This window comes from Phyllostomus discolor, chromosome 4 (assembly GCF_004126475.2).
Source record: "Phyllostomus discolor isolate MPI-MPIP mPhyDis1 chromosome 4, mPhyDis1.pri.v3, whole genome shotgun sequence".
Classification (NCBI taxonomy): domain Eukaryota; kingdom Metazoa; phylum Chordata; class Mammalia; order Chiroptera; family Phyllostomidae; genus Phyllostomus; species Phyllostomus discolor.
Window position 1 is genome coordinate 14,199,719 of NC_040906.2, and position 16,985 is coordinate 14,216,703.

The 16,985-nt window shown below is 59.1% G+C and overlaps 2 protein-coding genes across 7 annotated transcripts; both read right to left on the reverse strand.

Moving 5' to 3' along the window:
* Positions 1-3,939: 3,939 nt before the first annotated feature.
* On the reverse strand, positions 3,940-11,669 carry GMPPA (GDP-mannose pyrophosphorylase A). 6 transcript variants are annotated; one of them, XM_036022811.1, is made up of 14 exons: positions 11,580-11,669; positions 10,674-10,734; positions 10,471-10,568; positions 8,689-8,792; positions 8,234-8,420; positions 7,836-7,895; positions 6,631-6,761; positions 6,022-6,036; positions 5,499-5,633; positions 5,311-5,408; positions 5,085-5,131; positions 4,781-4,873; positions 4,490-4,658; positions 3,940-4,208 (listed from the first exon to the last, which is right to left on the reverse strand). In XM_036022811.1, exons 2-14 carry the CDS (start codon positions 10,711-10,713, stop codon positions 4,108-4,110), a joined length of 1,278 nt encoding a protein of 425 aa, XP_035878704.1. In that variant the 5' UTR covers positions 10,714-10,734; positions 11,580-11,669; the 3' UTR covers positions 3,940-4,107. The 6 variants fall into 6 exon arrangements, with proteins under 6 accessions (XP_035878704.1, XP_035878707.1, XP_035878706.1 ...); XM_036022814.1 differs by having other exon boundaries at positions 10,674-10,728; positions 11,580-11,635; XM_036022813.1 differs by having other exon boundaries at positions 10,674-10,730; positions 11,453-11,628.
* Positions 11,670-12,221: 552 nt separating this feature from the next.
* On the reverse strand, positions 12,222-15,117 carry SPEGNB (SPEG neighbor). Its single transcript, XM_028510784.2, has 5 exons — positions 14,583-15,117; positions 14,325-14,452; positions 13,679-13,986; positions 12,650-12,791; positions 12,222-12,456 (listed from the first exon to the last, which is right to left on the reverse strand). Exons 2-5 carry the CDS (start codon positions 14,450-14,452, stop codon positions 12,318-12,320), a joined length of 717 nt encoding a protein of 238 aa, XP_028366585.1. The 5' UTR covers positions 14,583-15,117; the 3' UTR covers positions 12,222-12,317.
* Positions 15,118-16,985: the final 1,868 nt, after the last annotated feature.

A 16,985-nucleotide genomic window follows, 5' to 3' on the forward strand; every position in this document is an offset into this window, starting at 1 on the left:
ACCGCGGCTGATTTATCTGGGTTATTTATGCTGCGGACGAGGCAGGAGAAGCGGTTAATGAGAGTCCCAGAGAAGGAAGGGGGGTGGGGAGGCCCGGACGTGATCTGAGGCAACTTAGGAGGGTTAGCGCCCCACCACCAGGCCCTGCCCCCACAGCCCACCAGCACTCTGCACCCCAGACCCCCCTGTCCTAGGGCCGGCCCAGCCGTGACCCCCCTCTCCTGTGGCGCCCCCTTTTTGGATGCCCACGTGGAGACAGTGGGGTCACCGGGGACTGAAAGAGACCAGGTCCAAGACTGAGGGGGCCAGGAAAAGGGGAGCACAGGGAAAGGAGATGAAAAATCTTGGCTGCACAGAAACTGACCAAGTCTGTGGGGCCTGCAGGGGAGGGGTGGGGGAGAGGCCAGCCAAGCAGTGGGTGGGTGGCTGGCAACCTCGGAGCTGAGGCTGGAGAGAGGGCATTGGGGTGCAGATCTGGTGTCAGCCGGGAGCAGTCACGGGTCCTGAGAGGCAGAGGCAGGGTGGGGGTGGGGGGTGCGGTGCTGGTCAGAGAGAAGAAAGAGCCGGGAAGGAGGGGGGAGAAGATCCAGAAGAGGAGGGGGAGAGGGCTTTGCAGCAGCGAAAGCTGCTGGGAACAGATAAGGCAGCACAGCAGCAGCAGGGATTAAGGCTCTGAGGGGTGGGGGCGGGGGCGAGGCGTGGGACCCGGAAGGGGGGTGGGGAGGTAGGCCGGAGAGCGCTGAGGGTAAGACATCAGGCCCGAGGAGATGAGTGGGGGAGAGGAGGGCTGCCAAAGGGGCAGGCTTTAATCGGGAGCCAAGAGGTGATCGCCTAGGAAAGAGGGAGGAGGGAAGGGACCTCGACTCATCTCTTCTGCGGGGGGGGGGGGGGGGGTGTCCATCACTGGCGAGCCACACCCCCCGCCCATGCCAGGGGCAGCAGAGCTAAGCAGATGGGTGCATTGCTGAGGGTAGGGAACTGATAGATCGTTGGGTGGGAGCAAGGGGCAGAGGCCAGCGCTGGGAGCCGCTGAGCTCCTGGCAGTAGGGGGAGGGCCCACAGCGCCTCCTTGAGGTGGCCAACGAAACCCAGGGTCAATGGGAAGAGAGTCCCCAGCCAGCCGGTCCTGGGGTGGAGACCTCATCACGCCCAGGTGGCAATGACCAGCATTTCAGAGGGAGTTTGTTTGCGGGGAGGGGTATGGACATGGAGGGAGGCTTCTCCAGGCTCACGCCTTGAATTGAAAGCCCCTTACCATCATCCCCAGCCTTCCGGCCCTCCAAGGCTCCCAGAAGCATGCGCTTGGGGAGGGTGAGGCCCCGGCTCGTTCCAGACGAGAACCTGGGGCAGCTCAGAGGTGGCTGTGGTGACGGAGGGGAACCTGGAGGGAAGGAAAAGGAGGAGTAGGAGGGGGCGGGGGGAGGGGAGCGGGGGCGGCGGGTGGGGCCGAGTAATTGCGTGTTTGTCAGTTCGTTCTGCACGCAGGCGAGGGAGCGTGTGTGGTGGTGGGCGTAGCTTCACCTCCAGGGCTGTGTGTCTGCTGGCAGAGGTGTCAGTGTGTCTGTCTCAGGGCTCCGGCTCTCTTTGGCCCCCGCCCCCCTTTGTGCTGTGGGGACCGTGGCTCTGGGCACACCCAGCTGTGCTCCGTGCTGATGCGGCAGATGTGGCGGGGCCCCAGCTGTGCCTGCTTCCCAGAGAGGGGGAGGGGGCTGCAATCTGCTCCCCCGATAATGGATGCTAAATGCTGGGGGGTGGGTGTCGGGAGGATGGAGAGGGGGGTGGGACTAGGGCCCAGGGCAACCCCACCAAAGGGGCAGGAAGGAGATGAAGGCCCTGTCGCTGCCCCACTCCTGGCAATCTGTGTTCTCAGCCTGGCCCCTCCCCCTGGATGGCTCCCGAAGCCCATCCAGATCTTTCCGCTCGGCCCCCATCCCCAGCTCCCCTCCCCTGTCACCCCATCCAGCTCCGTGCCAGGGACCTACCCCCTCCCTGGCCCCCAGCTCGCTCCCCCTCGCTGATTTTACAGAATAATCTTTTTATGGAAACCGAGAAAAGCACTAATGGCAGGAGCAAACCCCTCCCCCGCATCCCTCCCCCACTTCCCACCCCGGTTCCCTCAGTTTTCCCTTCTCAGCCTCTCCAGGGGGCCAGCACCCTCCCAAGCCTACAAGGACGAGGTCCCAGACATCATGTGGGAAGGGCCCTCCCACACCCTGGGCCTGCGCGGTATCCTCAGGGATGGATGGGGGGGGGGGGGGGCTCTAGGTCCCTCCCAGGGCAGATAGGGCTGCACAGGAGGGTCGCGGGGAACTACAACTTCTTTCTCAGCCACCCCATCCACCCAAGCGTATACAAACAAACACTCTGTCAGCCTGGGGGGCATGTTACCCAGACCTCGGCGTCACTGGCCCCCTCCCGCTTGGAAGGCTGACCCCTTCCCCTCCCACTGCCGCTCCCCACCGTGTCCCCGCCCCCACTGGGCCTCAGAGGGGGGTCCCCAGGGCCTGGGCCTGACACAGACTTATTGGATTTCACGGTGTTTTGCTGAGAAAATAATTAAATTATCATATTTATGATGGAGCTGCCATGGCCTCTGCCAACCACTCAGAACAGAAGGGTCAGGACGGGGGGGGGGGGGAGGATAGGGAAGGGACCCAGACCCTTGCCCACCCCTCTGCCAGCCTCTGCCTCAGGGAGTTGACCCTGGGCCCAGAGTAGGCATCTGCAGCCTCCTCCCAACCCCGGCGGACAGGACGGGAGCCCCGGGCTGGAGGCGGGGATCTGAGGGGACAGGAAGGGGCCAAGTCACAGCAGCTTGGGGGTCAGGGCTGCTACAACCTTGGGTCACCTCACAGGTGCTCTCCCACAGCAGGCAGGGCCTGAGGGCCTGGAGGTGGCCTCTAGCCCAGTGCCCCCCATCACCCTCAGCCCAGCTCCCCAAAAAGCTCATCTTCCGAACCGCTTGGCTATGAGGCTCTGAAATCCTGGGCTCTGTCCCAGCCCCTGGTGCTGATGACGAGGCCCAGCACCCTGCTGCCTGCCACCCCTGCCTGCTGCCAGGACCCCCTCCCTCCTCCCTCCCACCCACCCCTGCCCCCCCATTCTCTCCGGGTAATTAGATTCCTCTCAATTAGCAGATTACGATCATTACCAGCTCATCTGGCAACTAAGCACCGCACCCACAGCTGGGGAAGGGGGGGGGCACCAGGAGGGGCAAGTGGGGGTCATGGGCAAACATGAGCGGAACTGGGTTCCTCTGGGGTTTCAGGAATGTGGAGTGGGACGCTGGGACCTCCTGTACTCCACTGCAGTGCCGGGGACCCTCCCATCCCAGACCAGCGCTGCCTCCTGTGATTGCAGGGGGAAGGCACCAGCTAGGGCCACCCTGCCTGCCAGGGGGGGAGAAGAGAAGACACCAGGCCTCGGGTGGGCGAGGGAGAAGCCCCCACCCTGCCGAAAGCCGGGCTCAGAGCAGATATAGCTGGCGGAGCAGGACACAGGCCCGGGCTGGGGTTTGGGCCAGGGCTGGAGACGGGATGCTCGGGCGATCCAATCTCAGCCCGTGGCTCCCAGTCCCTGTGCCTGCCGCCCGCGCCCTGCTGCCCAACTGCAAGCCTTCGTCATTCCCTCAGAAGGCCCTCCACTCCGGGGCCTGAGCCAGGCCCAGTGAAGAGGAACAGGGAGGCGGGCTGGCGGCGGCAGCAGCAGCAGGGTAGGGTTGAAGGCGGGGCCGCCAGGCTGGGAGCCTTGAGGGCCTCACTCCGGAGCCGCAGCACCGAGGCTGAGGCTGCGGGAGGGGGAGAGTTACCAGGGCTCCAGATTCATTATTCATGAGCCCGCAGCAACGACTCCAATTTAAATGCTAATGTGGGGGGGGGGCCTGACTCAGCTGCCCCCCCTTCCACCCCCAACCCAGTCCAGGCACAAGCTGAGTCCGCGCTGGCTCCAAGGTTCCTGGGGTTTATTAGGGAGCGGAGAGGGGGGCCAGCAGTTCTCGGCCCACCCACGTTGCTCCCGGCCTGTGGCGATTCTGCCTGGCTCCCCCAGGTCCTTTCTGGACAGAGGTTGGAGGGGTAAGAGTGGGGCGGGGGGCTCTGGCAGCCCCCTTCAGAGGATGATCTGGTTGGTGAAGCTTCGGCTCAGCTCCTTGTGCGGCAGAACAATCGAGTTCAGGATGAGCACCTCAGCCGGGATCCGGACGCGGCAGCCTGCAGTGCGGGCGAGGGCACCAAGAGGCGGCCGTGGGGGGAGAAGGTCAGGGCAGGGAGCCGGGGGCCACGGCCGTCAGGAGGGAGCCCTCCCTGCCCATCCGGCCCTGGCCTCCTGCCCCCAGGGACTCACGCCGGGACCGGCGCGCAGCAGGCCCTAGGTAAATGTTTGCAGAAGGAAAACACAGCCGCTCGCTCTCTCGCGCCAATTCTGCCCCCAGAGCCCACCTGTATCACCTGTGGAGGTTTCCACGGCCCGAAACCCCCCTGGGAAGCCATACCCAGGATGGTGATGGCCGGCAGCAGCTTCCCGTCCTTGAAGAGGCTCTCACTGTCCATGTGGGCTCGGGGGTCATTGGGATTGGGGTCGTTGGGGGTGCCTTCCACGCGGGCCCAGCGCCCCACGGTGCTGCCCCAGCCCACGATGCTGTGCAGAACACATGTGTGCTCCTGCCAAACAGCAGCATGTGAGCTGGGGGGGTGAGAAGGGACCAGACGAGAGCCGGGGCTCACCCCCACCCCCATCCCCACCCCCTGGGGCACTGGGCCGCTGCACATGCTGAGGCCCCTACCTGCAGCGTGGCTCCGTGGAGGACAATGCTCTCTCGGAGCCGCACACCCTCGCCTACCGTCACGCCCTCCCCGATGGAGACATTGGGGCCCAGCTGTGGGAAGGAACATGGACCGTAAGCCTTGGGGAGGCTCGAAGACCCCAAATCCAACCCCCTCTTAGCGGGGAAGGAACCCGCTGAGGCCACATGAAAGGCCGTGACAAAGCAGAGATGGTACTGCGGGCTTAGGGGATATCCAACCCCCACCACGCCCCCCACCCCGTCCCCCCAGCCCATCCTCCCCGCCACCTGCGCCCTGGCTCACCACAGCCGTGGGGGCCACCTTAGCCGTGGGGTGGATGTACACGTTTCCTAGAAGCAGAAGAGAGGACCTGGGGACAAATACCCCAAACCACACGTGGTCCAGGGAGGGCAGGGGTGGAGATTGTCCCTCTGGGTTCTGAGGTCAGGAGTCGCAGCTCCGAGGGCAGAGGGGGCTGGGCTTGGGGCAGCGGTTAAGAATGGTGGCGGGGAGGGTGGGGAGGTGGTACCTCGGATCCGTGGCCCCCCGGGGGTGTGCTTGGCCAGGCGTTCTGGGTGAGTGAGCTGGTACTGGCCCAGGTAGAGGCGGGAGGCGTAGAGAGCTGAGCTGGGGACCACAACGTGGAGCAGGGGCTCAGGGCCCGGCACCCTGAGGTCCCAACCCTCAGCCCTCCCCCCCCAGGGGCCTCCCCCGTACCCCGCAGACTTGATCTGACTCCAGATGCCGTCGTTGAGGTGCACGTAGATCTGGCCCCGCCCGGCCAGGGCGGAGAACACGTCCTGCTCCAGGCGGATGGTGCCCGCCCCCCGCCACAGGCCTGAAGAGTCCTCCCTGGCAGAGGGCGTGGGGCGCTGACATCAGTTCCCCGACAGAACCCAGCTGGGTGGCCGACACGGTCCCTTGGGGATGGGGGTCGAAGGGCACCAACCAACCCCACCACCTCGAAAGGTGTGGTCAGATCCTCTCTGAAGACATGCTCACATCCCAGGACGCTCTCCCACCACTTAGGTACATCAGCCCCCTCCTCTCCCGGCTGGGGGGCTGGTTACCCCAGGGGAGCCCCAGGCATGGACCTGCCGCCCATCCTGCCCCACATCTAGGAGGCGCTCGGCCAGACTTGGCTTCTCCCAGTCATCCCGCTCTCCTCCCGCCCCCACCTGTGACCCCCACCTCCGGTCCCTCCCTCTCGCTGGATGGAGTGAAACACAGACAGACTCACCCAAGAGGAAGGCAGCTGGTGAGGGCAGAGACAGTCACAGAAAGAGGGAGAGAGAGATGGTAGAGGTGCCAGTTCAGCAGAGACAGAGAAGCCAGGAGAGATGGAGAGAGAAGCAGAGACATGGCGGGGAGTGAAAAGATGGCCATGGACGGAGGAGGCGGGAGAGGGGAGGGAGGCAGGGGAGCCACAGAAGGGGACAGTTCCCGGGCCTAGGGGGACCTCCCTGGGACCGTGGCTGGTGGTGAGCTTCCTCAGCCTGAGCGTGTGTGTGTGTGTGTGTGTGTGTGTGTGTGTGCGCCCAAGTGTGTGCGTTGCCGTCTGTTCTGGAAGACATCTCGGGGACACTCGGGGCTTGAAAGAAATGGACCAGAAGGGGAGTGGGCAGGTGGCGACAGAGCAGCAACTGGGATGGATACAGAAGAGGGACAGAATGAGGTTAGAAGGGGAGGGACTGGGGAAGCTCAGCTGGAGATGACAAGTGGAAGAGAGAAAGGAGGAGGGAGGTGAGCAGGGTGAGAGGCAGCCCGCAGGGGGCGGGGGAAGGGGGGGAGGGTCTGTGGCCTGCAGCCCGGGGTACATGGGGTCACGGGGCCATGGGGTCTGCCTCACAGTTGCCCGTCCTGCTGGTGACGCTGGAAGACGTCCCGAAGGGGCTTCAGGGCCTCCGGGGAAAAGAGGTAGACGCCGCAGTTGATGATGTCGCTGACGAAGGTGCTGGGCTTCTCCACGTAGTGCAGGACCTGAGGAGGGGGCGGGCTGGGGTCAGGAGAGGAGGGGCCACAGCCACCACCCCCACAGACCCTCTACGTCTCCAGGTCCTCCCTGTTGCCACGGGGGTCGTCCTGAACGGCACAGCACACCTTGTCACTGCCCTTCAGCTTCACCTTCAAGGGAAAGCCAAACTACGTGCCTTCTCCCTCCCGGCCCCCCCCTCCACCACAGTGCTCCCAGAACACAGCCCCACGCCGTTGCATGCGGGTGCCTCTCGGAACGCCCTTCCCCAGCTCTCCACCTGGAAGAGTTCACTTTCGAAAACCCAGCTGACACCGTCACTCCCTCTCTAAGCCCACCCTTGTCTGTCGGCCCCAGAGTTAGTGTCTCAGCTCTGGGCACTCCTGTCCTCCGGCCACGCCTCACCAGCATCGGCACTTCCGTCATTTGCAATGGTTGGTTTCTGACTCTCCCACCAGACTGAGCATTCCTGAGAGGCAGGGATTGTGTCTTTCTGGTTCTGTTTCTCTCACACCTAGCTAGTGCCTAACAAAATTTCGTGTGTGTGTTCGCACATATTTTTAATTCTAAAACTTGAACAAACCAGAGGGGTGTATGAAAGTCAGCTAGACTCCAGGGCAGGGAGTTTCAGAGATCCCCGCCGCTCCCCAGGCCCTGCCGAGTATGCTCCCACTGCCATCCTGCTGGAGGCACTGGCCCCTGCCTCCGTGCCTTTGCACATACCGTTCCCTCTGCCTGCAACCCCTGTCTCCTTTATGTTAACAAATTTAACTCGCTTCACACCTCCCCTCCTCCAGGGAGCCCTCCCCACCCTCTCCCAGGTAGGCTGGGTTGGGCCCCCTTGTATGTTGCCATAGCACCCTGCACGTACGTCCATTGGAGCACTGTGCCGTGGCACTTAGCTGCTACCTCTGCACCAATCTTTCTTAAAGGGACAAGGAGGAACAACGGAGGGTGTGCCCCGCCTGTCTGACGAGACTGGGGCCCACCCCACAGGGCTCAGGCGCTATCTGGAGGCTGAGGAGTGGGAGAATGATGACACACAGAAGAGGCAGCCAGCCGGGCCTCCTCTCTGCTCTTACCTCGTGTGTCTGTGGGTTCTCTACAATGCAGCCATAGCTGAGGGATTGTGTCCTGTTAGCCTGAAAGACAGACACATGAGACAGGGACCAGCCTGCTCCAGGGCAGCAAGGTCTGTTTTCTCTTTCTTGTTTTCCCTCCCCTATGGCACCTGGCACGCAGCGCTGCAGCTCCGACACTGACAAGCCTTCAGCTGGGGTGAGAACGCCTGACAGCTGCCCTCCCCTCCTACTTCTGAGCAGCCGAAGGGCTCGGGGGCTCTCTCCACAGCCACCTCCACCACTGCTGGGGTTTCTAGCACCCTTCCCTCCTGACGCCCATTCCCACTGCAACTCCCTGCATTCCAGGAACCTCTCTGGCTCGCCCCCTCGACCCCCTCCAGCCATCCAGGGTCCCTCACCGTGGTCCCCAGGAGCAAGAAAGGGTGAGGCTGCTGTCTGTGGGCAGCCAACATGGCGTTCAAGGGGAAGTCGGAGCAAACGTCGGCGTTGAGCACGAAGAAGGCCTCAGGGCCCCCGGCCAGGATCTGGTCCCGGAAATGGTAGAGACCACCTCCTGTGCCCAGAGGGGCAAATTCCTGCAGGTACCTGTCCCCAGCGAACCCAGAGCCATCTCAGTGAGATAACAGGAGACAGATACCTTGAGCCTGGGAACCGACCCCTCCCATTCCTAGGATACACCTGCCCAAGGCCCATAGAGAAACTCAATATATACAGAGATTCAGGAATGCCCAAATGAGAAACCTCCTAGTGTGTGAGGGTGACTTCTGGCAAATGCTGACTCAACCCATCCCACAGGACTCAGATGCCTAGGGCGCCCCTACCCCCATGCAGCACATGCGCACAAACACCTGACCTGACTGGAAGGTTAAACTCCTGCTGGGCAGCTTCTAGGAACCGGGTAAGCGGCTCATCAGGTTGGTAGAAGCCAATGAGCAGAATCTCCTGCATCCCAGGGACCTGAGGACAAGGGAAGAGGTTAAGGGGAAAATAACATCTTATAGGAAGGAATGACAAGGGGGAGAAATCCCTGGTGCTGGCCCCAAATCCAGAAACCACAGTTTCAGTCTCAGCTGTGGCCCTGGGCACTCATTTTCCAAGCTGGCCTGATTTCTTCTCTGGAAAATGAGGAAGTTAACAAGTCTCAGTCACTGATCTTTGAATCTTTTATTATTCCATTGGGCTAGCAGAAAAGTTTGTTTAGTTTTTTTCCCCCCATAAAATAAAATACACACTTTTCATCTTCACCAGTAACTTTATTGACTTGGGTATTTTAAGTACATCGGCTATCTCCTGTGTGGTGTAATGCTGATTGTTCTCAATCAATGCCTTGGTTTGATCACTGTCTAGTTCAGCAGGTCTACCTGACCGTGCAGCAGTGTGCAGCAAGAAATCTCCAGCACGAAACTTCGCAAACCACTTTTGACACCTTTGATCAGTCACAGCACCTTCTCTATACACTGCACAAGTCTTTTTGTGTTTCAGTTGTTTTTACCTTTCTTGAAATAACACATAGTATGCCAAAAATGTGTATTTTCTTCTATCTTCAGTATTCAAATGGCTACACAAAATTTCCCCAATTTTGATAAGTTTTTTTAAATGCATGCTGAGGCCCTGGCTGGTATGGCTCAGAGGATTGAGTGCTGGTCTGCAAACCAAAGGGTCACCAGTTTGATTCTCAGTCAGGGCACATGCCTGGGTTGTGGGCCACATCCCCAGTGGGGGGTGCACAAGAGGCAACCACAGATTGATATTGCTCTCCCTCTTTTTCCCTCTCTTCCCCCTCTCTAAAAAGAAAATCTTTTTAAAAATAAAAAAAATAAATGCACACTGATATGACAGCTGTCACAATACAATCTAACAAATTTGTTTCCAATGAAATTAAAGACAACTAAGCAATACTTGAGCCATCTTATGGAAAAAACCAAATGAACTTTTTTGCCAACCCATCCCCCCACCTCCACATCTAAAGTGAAGCTCACCCTAGGAGATTTCTGTCTACCAAGCTGCATTAAAGGATAATCTATTCATTTCCTTCATATTATTATCTGTCAATTTGAGCTTAAGATCAGCATGAGGTAAGGATGCCATTTATCAAGCTCCTACCTTGTGCTACTTACTTTGCAAATATCTCTAAGCTTCACAACCCCACAAAGTAGGTCTAATCACCCCACTTTACAAATAAGGAAATCGAGGGTGAGAAATTTGCTCAATTCCTTTTAGCAGGCAGAGACTGGGCTCAAATCAAAACCTGACCAGTCCCAGCACCAACAGCAATAAAGAAATTAACTCCACAGTGAGCAAGGGTAGTGTGATTCTGTGCTTTGTTATCATGAAGGTTTCCCACGTGACTGGCTCTAAGTTGTCTCTAAGATTCCTGCCTAATCTCACATTCCACGCTTTAAATATAGGAGTGAAATCTAAGCAAGGAGGGGCCAGATGATAGACTAGATTAGGAGAAGACAACAAGACAGCTGCAGTGCACAGCCTGGGGGGAGGGGCATTCATAGTGTCACTTGTAAAAGGTGGTCCCTGGAGGTACACCTGGAGGGAAGAGGTCAAGGCTGGAAAAGGGGGAAATACGGCGTGAAGGAGATGAGAGGGAAGTGGGGTGCAAGAGGGGCGCCTATTAGGTTACCTGGGCACAGGCCTCAATGTGGTGCTGGATCATAGGGACCCCTGCCACTGGAAACAGGGGTTTGGGCACCTCAAAGGACAAAGGCCTGAAGCGGGTCCCTGAGAGAGGAAAGAGGGGCACATTTCAGCTTTCTGCCTCCGTCTGCCCCCACCCCACCGACCAGTCCGGCCCAACCTCCTCCCCGCCTTTCCCGAGCTCCTCACCCTTTTGAGGGCCTCCGATCAGGATCACAGCTTTAAGCATGACAGCGGCTGCTACCTAAACCTCAAATCCCAGAGAAGTCAGGCTCATACCCAACCCAGGGACCCCACTCATACCCAACCAAACCCTGAACCCAAAATAGCAACACCCAGTCCTCTCTCTCCCAGGATGTAAATCCAAGATTCATTCAATATAGTTCCTTGCTGGGCACAACACCACATCTCAAACCCCAAACTCATTCCAGTCGGCCTTCAAACCTACAGTGATCCCTCCCAAATTCTGAAATCCATACACTGCCATTGACCCCTAACAGACTCCCCTCTCCCCACCAACTCAGCAAGCTCAGAAACTCAGCAACAGACTTCCTTCTCACACCCCAAACCTTAAAAAACCAAAACCCCAAGCCACTGATTTCCCAGTTGGCCCATCCTCATTCTAAATATTAAGCCCTGAATCCCAACAGTGAACCCTGATACTGAACCTCAACTCCTGATGAGCATCAAATACTTAACTACAGTCTTAAGAGTGAACTTCAAGTATTAAACTAACCTTTATCTGCATTTGATAAATCCAAACCCGATAAATATGCTGAACCTAAATCCTAAAATGAACCTCTAAGTGATGAACCCCGAATCAAAAGACAGGTTCTCTTGGCATCCTGAACACAACATACCAATCCCCTGCGTCCCAACACTGTCAAGTGCTCAATCTGCGGATTCAGAGGGCTGACGGCGGACTCTATGAACCTCACAACTGACTAATAAACCCTAATGCGTATCCGGGAGGGTGTGGGACCAGCACAGCACCCGATGTGCGGAGAGCCGGCCGGGACCTCCGAGCCGCCCTCCGTCTAGGAGCCGTCCCTGCTCTGAACCCCTTTCGCCCCCCTCTCCATCAAATCCTTTTACCACTAGTCCCCTCTACTCCAGCTCTGCAGCCAGATACTGCTGGCTCCTTCCGCGCACGTGTCTTCTCGCAATACGCGAGAACTTCGCAAAGTCTGCCGGGAATTGTAGTTCTTAAGTTCCTTCCCCTTTCTACTGAGAGGTGGAATTTGTGGGAGAATGTGGGGGCGTGGCCATGGGATTAAGGGGGCGGGTCCAAATGAGAAGAAGGGTGGAGCTTAAGAAGCAGAGGCTGGAACACGAGTTAGGACCACGAGCTGTCTGGAAATGGGCCCAGCCAAAGTGGAGGACTAGGTCACAAGGAGAAACGAGGCTGGAGACAGGAGGGGTGTAGTCACCCTTGAAACGGACGTAGTCAGAGCGCAAACCCCCCACGAGAGGGCGAGGCTTGAGGTATACAGAAGGAGAGAAGGCGGAGTCATGGACACCTCTGCCCCTCCTGCTGGAACCGAAGGACCTTCCCACCGCGGCAGAAGCCTGTCTCAGACTCACTATCTGTAAAGTAAGGGGCTGGCCTAGGCGCTCTCCAAACTTCCCGCTGACCCAGCATTTTGTGACTTTGATGTGTGGATCTGGAATAAGTGTGTGTGCGGGTGCCGGGGAGTGGAAACAGCGACCCCCCAAAAAGAGAACAGACGCGAAAGGTCCGAGGGAGCAGCTTTATTAAGCAAGGTGGCAGGGGGTTGTGGGTGCCACCCACCCCTGGGCTTGGAAACGGAGCGCAAGTTCCGAGGGTCCCTTTCAGGCCACGTCCACGCGAGCGAAGCTCTGGTCCATACCCAGGCAGTTCTCCACGTACACCTCGTACTTGCCGCTGTCCTGGGGTGTGGCCCGGCGGATGGTGAGCGTGGTGGTGGTGGTGCCAATCTCGAAGAACACCCTGTGCGGGAAGGAGGGGCGGGGCGGGGCGGCAGGTCAGGTTACGTGCTCGCCGGGCCCGGCCACTTGGCCAGTTCTGCTCTTCTCTTCCCAGTGCCCCACCCTCGTCCCTACCCCGAGGGTTTTCTGAGCCACATCCGGCCCAGGCTCCTGCGCCAGGCCCTGCCCTTTCTGCAGCTGGTCCCCGCCCTTGCCTGTCATCCTCTTCGATGTCCTCGCCGTCCTTGGTCCAGCCCACGTCGGGCGCAGGCTCACCCAGGATCTCCGCAGTCAGCGTCACCGTTGCACCTTTGCGCGCCTTAGTGTTATCCGGTCCCTTCTGAATTTTCGCCGGGACTAAAGGAAGGCAAAGGGAGTGCGACCCAGTGCGGGACCTAAAGATTAGGCGGGACATCACCCTCCCAGCTAATACCCTGCCCTGAATAGGAGACGGATTTAAACTCCCACCGTTACCTCGAACAAGTCTTTAGCCTCTCAGGGGCTTCAGCTACTCGGCTGTTAACCAGACTAATCCCTTCCTCTCCTACTTTTTTAGGATTGAATGGAAGTCAAAAGAGATACGATGTCTCTTCCTGGGTAGCTCAGGTGGTTAGAACACGTCCTGATACACCAAGATTGTGGGTTTGATTTCTGGTCAGGGCACATCCAAGAATCAACCAAAGAACACATTAATAAGTGGAACAAATCAACGTCTCTCTCTCTCTCTCTCTCTCTCTCTCTCCTGCTGTCTTTAAAATCAATCAGTTTGGGGTTTTTTTTTTTTTTTTTTAAACAGAGAGAAAGATACTATGGGTGAAAGCTCTGGAATGTTCACACGTTTCAGGGTACCTTGGAGACAGTTCTGGGTAGTGGAAATTGCTTTGGAAGACCAGGGCTCTCTATAACCCAGGCTCTGTCTCTGGCTCGCTGTGACCTTGGGGCCCTAAAGTCGAGTGACTGAAATCCACAGTGGACTCCTTAGCCTGGGTGAGTGAGTGAAACCCATAGCGGACTTTTTAGCCTGGGTGGGGCGGGGTCCCGAGGTAGGGAAGGACTGCTCAGCCCCTGCCTCGCTGCACTCTGCTCTGTGCCTCAGGCTGTGCCAGGGGCTGCGGGGTGGGGTGGGGCACATCCTCCTACAGACTTGACTAGGCCCAGCGATAAACGCGCGGATGAACCCGCCTGCGGACGCCCGCCGGGTTGAGCTGCTCTGCGCGGTGGCATTGCACGCGAGGCGTGCGTACCTTCCACGAGGATGCGCGCGGAGTCGGAGCACTGGCCGAAGGGGTTGGTTACGTTGATGCTGTACTGGCCCAAGTCCGCCAGCTCGCCATCGCGCACCACCAGTGCGACTACGTCCGGGTCCTCGAAGACGTAGCGGTACTTGGGCCCGTCGCGCAGCTCCTTGCCATCCTTGCTCCAGCGGATGAATGGGTCCGGGAAAGCCGAAATGCGGCAAGTCAGCTTGGCCGCGCTGCCCTCGATCAGCACCACGTCCTTCAGCGGCTCCAGCACTCGCGGCGGCCCCTTCTCCCGCAGCTCCTTCCGGGACCTACCCGCGCGCAGGGTCAGGGCCCAGAGCTCCCTCGACACTGTTCCCACCCGCCCGCAGCCTTGTCCGCCCGCGCACCTTCCCCTGCCTGCCCCCTTGGCCCACTAGACCCTTAAACACCGAGGATGGGGAGGGAGGGGGTCGCTCCTGAGTCGTACCCTAATAAAACGATGTACTCTTGTGGGCCACCCTCCTACACCGCAGTAACTGCTCTCCCCTAAGCCCCGTGACCGAGCGGTCCGTGGCACTGTGCTCGGGACCGCCCCTCCCCAAAGCAGGAGTGCGATTCCTGCAGCTGCAGTTCCCTTCCTTCGGAGGGCTCCAGGGCCTCCCCTCACCTGTGGCCCCGGTAAGAGGCCTGGATGCGAATGGCCGCTTTCTGGACCTGGGGGTCGTTGATGTCCAGGGTACATCCCGGAGGCGGGGCCGTAGCCGCCGGCTTTTTGGCGGGAGCTGCTTTGGACATCTGGGGAGCAGAACACAAGCACGGGGGGGTGTAGGCTGACCTAGAAACTGCGACCTCCAGGCTTTGCCTCCGGATTCAAACTATGCCGGGGATGGAAGTGTCTCGGGCTGGTGTGAGGGTCGGGACTCACCGTGGGGGTAGGGGGCGTCGACTTCGGGACTCAAGTCCAACTAGCTGGGCAGCAGGCGGTACGGAGCCCTTCCGGATGGCACAGGAGGGGCGCGGGCAGGTGCTCAGCCCTGGGCCCTGGTTTTATACATCGCTCCCCTCCTTGCCTTGTTTGGCGTGATTGCCCCAAGCCCCCCGGGACCCCAGCCCCCGCCCCCTGACCCAAGCAGGCTCCTTATTTAGCCCGAGGATGCCTGGGATGCTGGCTCAGCCGCTGGGACAGGCCGGGGGGTGGGGGTGGGGGGAGGAAACTCGAGCAGCTCTGAGGTGCCCTGCGCGTCAGTGCCTGGACAGCTGGGCAGCTGGACGCGGCCCCATCTCCTCCCAAGGCAGGGGGTGTCCATCCCACCGCCGAAGGGACCAGACGAGGCCCCCAGCCGGCAGGAGATTCAGCTCCCAGCCGGGGCAGCTTGACACTCAGGTGAGTCCCTGGACAATGGGACCACGGGCCCTTCCCTAAACCCTTAGGTTAAGGGGTGAGAGTGTTTGCGGGGGTGTCCCTGAATGGAGTCAGACTATCGGAGGACTTAACTGTCCATCCAGCCAATTATAAGAGGGCCACGTGGCTGTCGGGGCCAATCCGGAAGCGCCTTAACCCCCCCCCCACGCCCCGCCCCAGAGTCTACGGTTGTCATTCCCGCACTGCGCCCCCTGGCGGTAAACTGAGATAAGCCTAGAGGGGACGGAAAAGGTTTTTGAGAACAGCGTCCCTTCCTACCACCTCCATCTCTACTCACTCTCCTCCCGCCGACACGGTAGGGTGCGGCTGGGCTGCTCTGTCCCTGCAGGTGGACACTAACGCCGACTCCGCGGCTTTAGGTCGTCCCAAGCCCACTTGAGGGCAAAGCTGACAGACGCAGCGGGGGCATCAGAGCGCCAGGGGTGAAGGGGCAGGGTTAGCTGCTCTGGGACATGCCTCGAGTCCGGCCTGCCCAGGCTAGAGACAGAATCGCTGGCGTTCACTGTGACTGTGATCGCACACCCAGGCGTGGCGCACCGTCACCTTTTGATCAGAGCAATTTTGACACAGCTCTGCTGACATAAATTACCTTCGCTCCTCCGGGTCTGGAGCGAGCAGTTCACATGCCATTTCCAATGGAGATGGGACCAGAGCTCGAGCTCAGAGGGGGGACGGGAGAGGGATATTACCATTTATCAAGATATGAGTTCAGGCACCTCATTTTTATATGAAAACACTTGCAGTGAGTAGGGAATTACCGATTCTCACAGGCACACTGTATATCTTCATCATTAAAATGACAGTTGAGCAAGGCAAGGCATCTGTCTGGTTCCTTCCAGCTGCTTTAACATCCTATTACTTCATAACATTAAAAAAATTTTTATTTATTGCTTTGAGAAAGAGAAACATCGATTTGTTGTCCCACCTGTTCATGCATTCATGGGTTGATTTTTGTGTGTGCCCTGACCAGAGAGGTCAAACCCCAAACCTTGGCCTATACAACTGAGCTACCTGCCCAAGGCAACATCCTGTTATGTTATGATGATGGGGAATGCCTCTTCCCTAAGGTCCTGGGAAGCCAGAGAGGCTGGGCTGGGCTGGGCTGGGCTGGGTGGAGAGTTGTTTGAGTTCCAGCCAAGGAGCCCTCAAACTCCATCAGCAACACAGCAGCGCCCGCCCTCCCTGCTCACGGTGGAAGCTTTATTCTTACTACTTTGTCAAGAGCAGAGTTTTCAAGGGGTGAAGGGGGGAGGGGGACGACAGTCCCTTTGGACCGAAGGAGCACTAGCTCACTCCTCTCCCTACCTCAGGGCAAGGCAGCTCAGTCCTGGAACCCCGTGACCATTCTGTAGCACTGCAGCTGGAGTCAAGGTGCCTTCCCACCCAGCAGACCCTTAGCTTGCCGTGGGAATCAGAAGGTCCGGGCTGAGTGTCCTGGCGGCCTAGGAAAATGCTTGTCCGCGGCACCATCACTGCAGACAGACCTGAGGGCTCACATCTGCCCTGTGCAGCTGGTGCCCTGGCTGGTGCCCTAACACTGGGAGCAGGGGCCTGGGCCCGGCCCAGTCTCCTCTGCAGCTCTTCACGCCACCTGCCCTCACAATCATCGTGCTAAACCCCTCTGCTCCAGGGGCCAGGACCAGAGCTGGGAAGTACTGGGGAAAGGAGGCTGAGCCAGGACTGGGGTGTGGGCCGGTCCATCGCAGAGTCTCACACCCTCCAAGGTATGTTGATGGGACAGGGAAGAAGAGGTGGGGGCCACCAGAGTCTGGTTAGAGGGTAATGGTGGGGATTCAGTGGTCCTGCTAGGACCCTAGAAACTTCAGAGGGAGAAGCAGACCGAAGTCTCTCCTCCCTTTAGGAATAAGGGAGCGGTAAGGGGTCAGGAGGGTCAGGGAGGGAGGG

Excerpts from the sequence above, each read along its gene's own strand:
- GMPPA (XM_036022809.1), bottom strand. Across the intron at positions 10,569-10,673 it reads GATCGGAGGCCCTCAAAAGG|GGACCCGCTTCAGGCCTTTG; the intron begins GTGAGGAGCTCG and ends TTCCTCTCTCAG. Across the intron at positions 5,409-5,498 it reads AGTCAGATCAAGTCTGCGGG|CTCAGCTCTCTACGCCTCCC; the intron begins GTACGGGGGAGG and ends TGTGGTCCCCAG.
- SPEGNB (XM_028510784.2), bottom strand. The coding sequence starts at position 14,452 with ATGTCCAAAGCAGCTCCCGCCAAAAAGCCGGCGGCTACGGCCCCGCCT. Across the intron at positions 12,792-13,678 it reads CGCGCGCATCCTCGTGGAAG|TCCCGGCGAAAATTCAGAAG; the intron begins GTACGCACGCCT and ends GCCTTCCTTTAG. Across the intron at positions 12,457-12,649 it reads GACATCGAAGAGGATGACAG|GGTGTTCTTCGAGATTGGCA; the intron begins GCAAGGGCGGGG and ends CTTCCCGCACAG.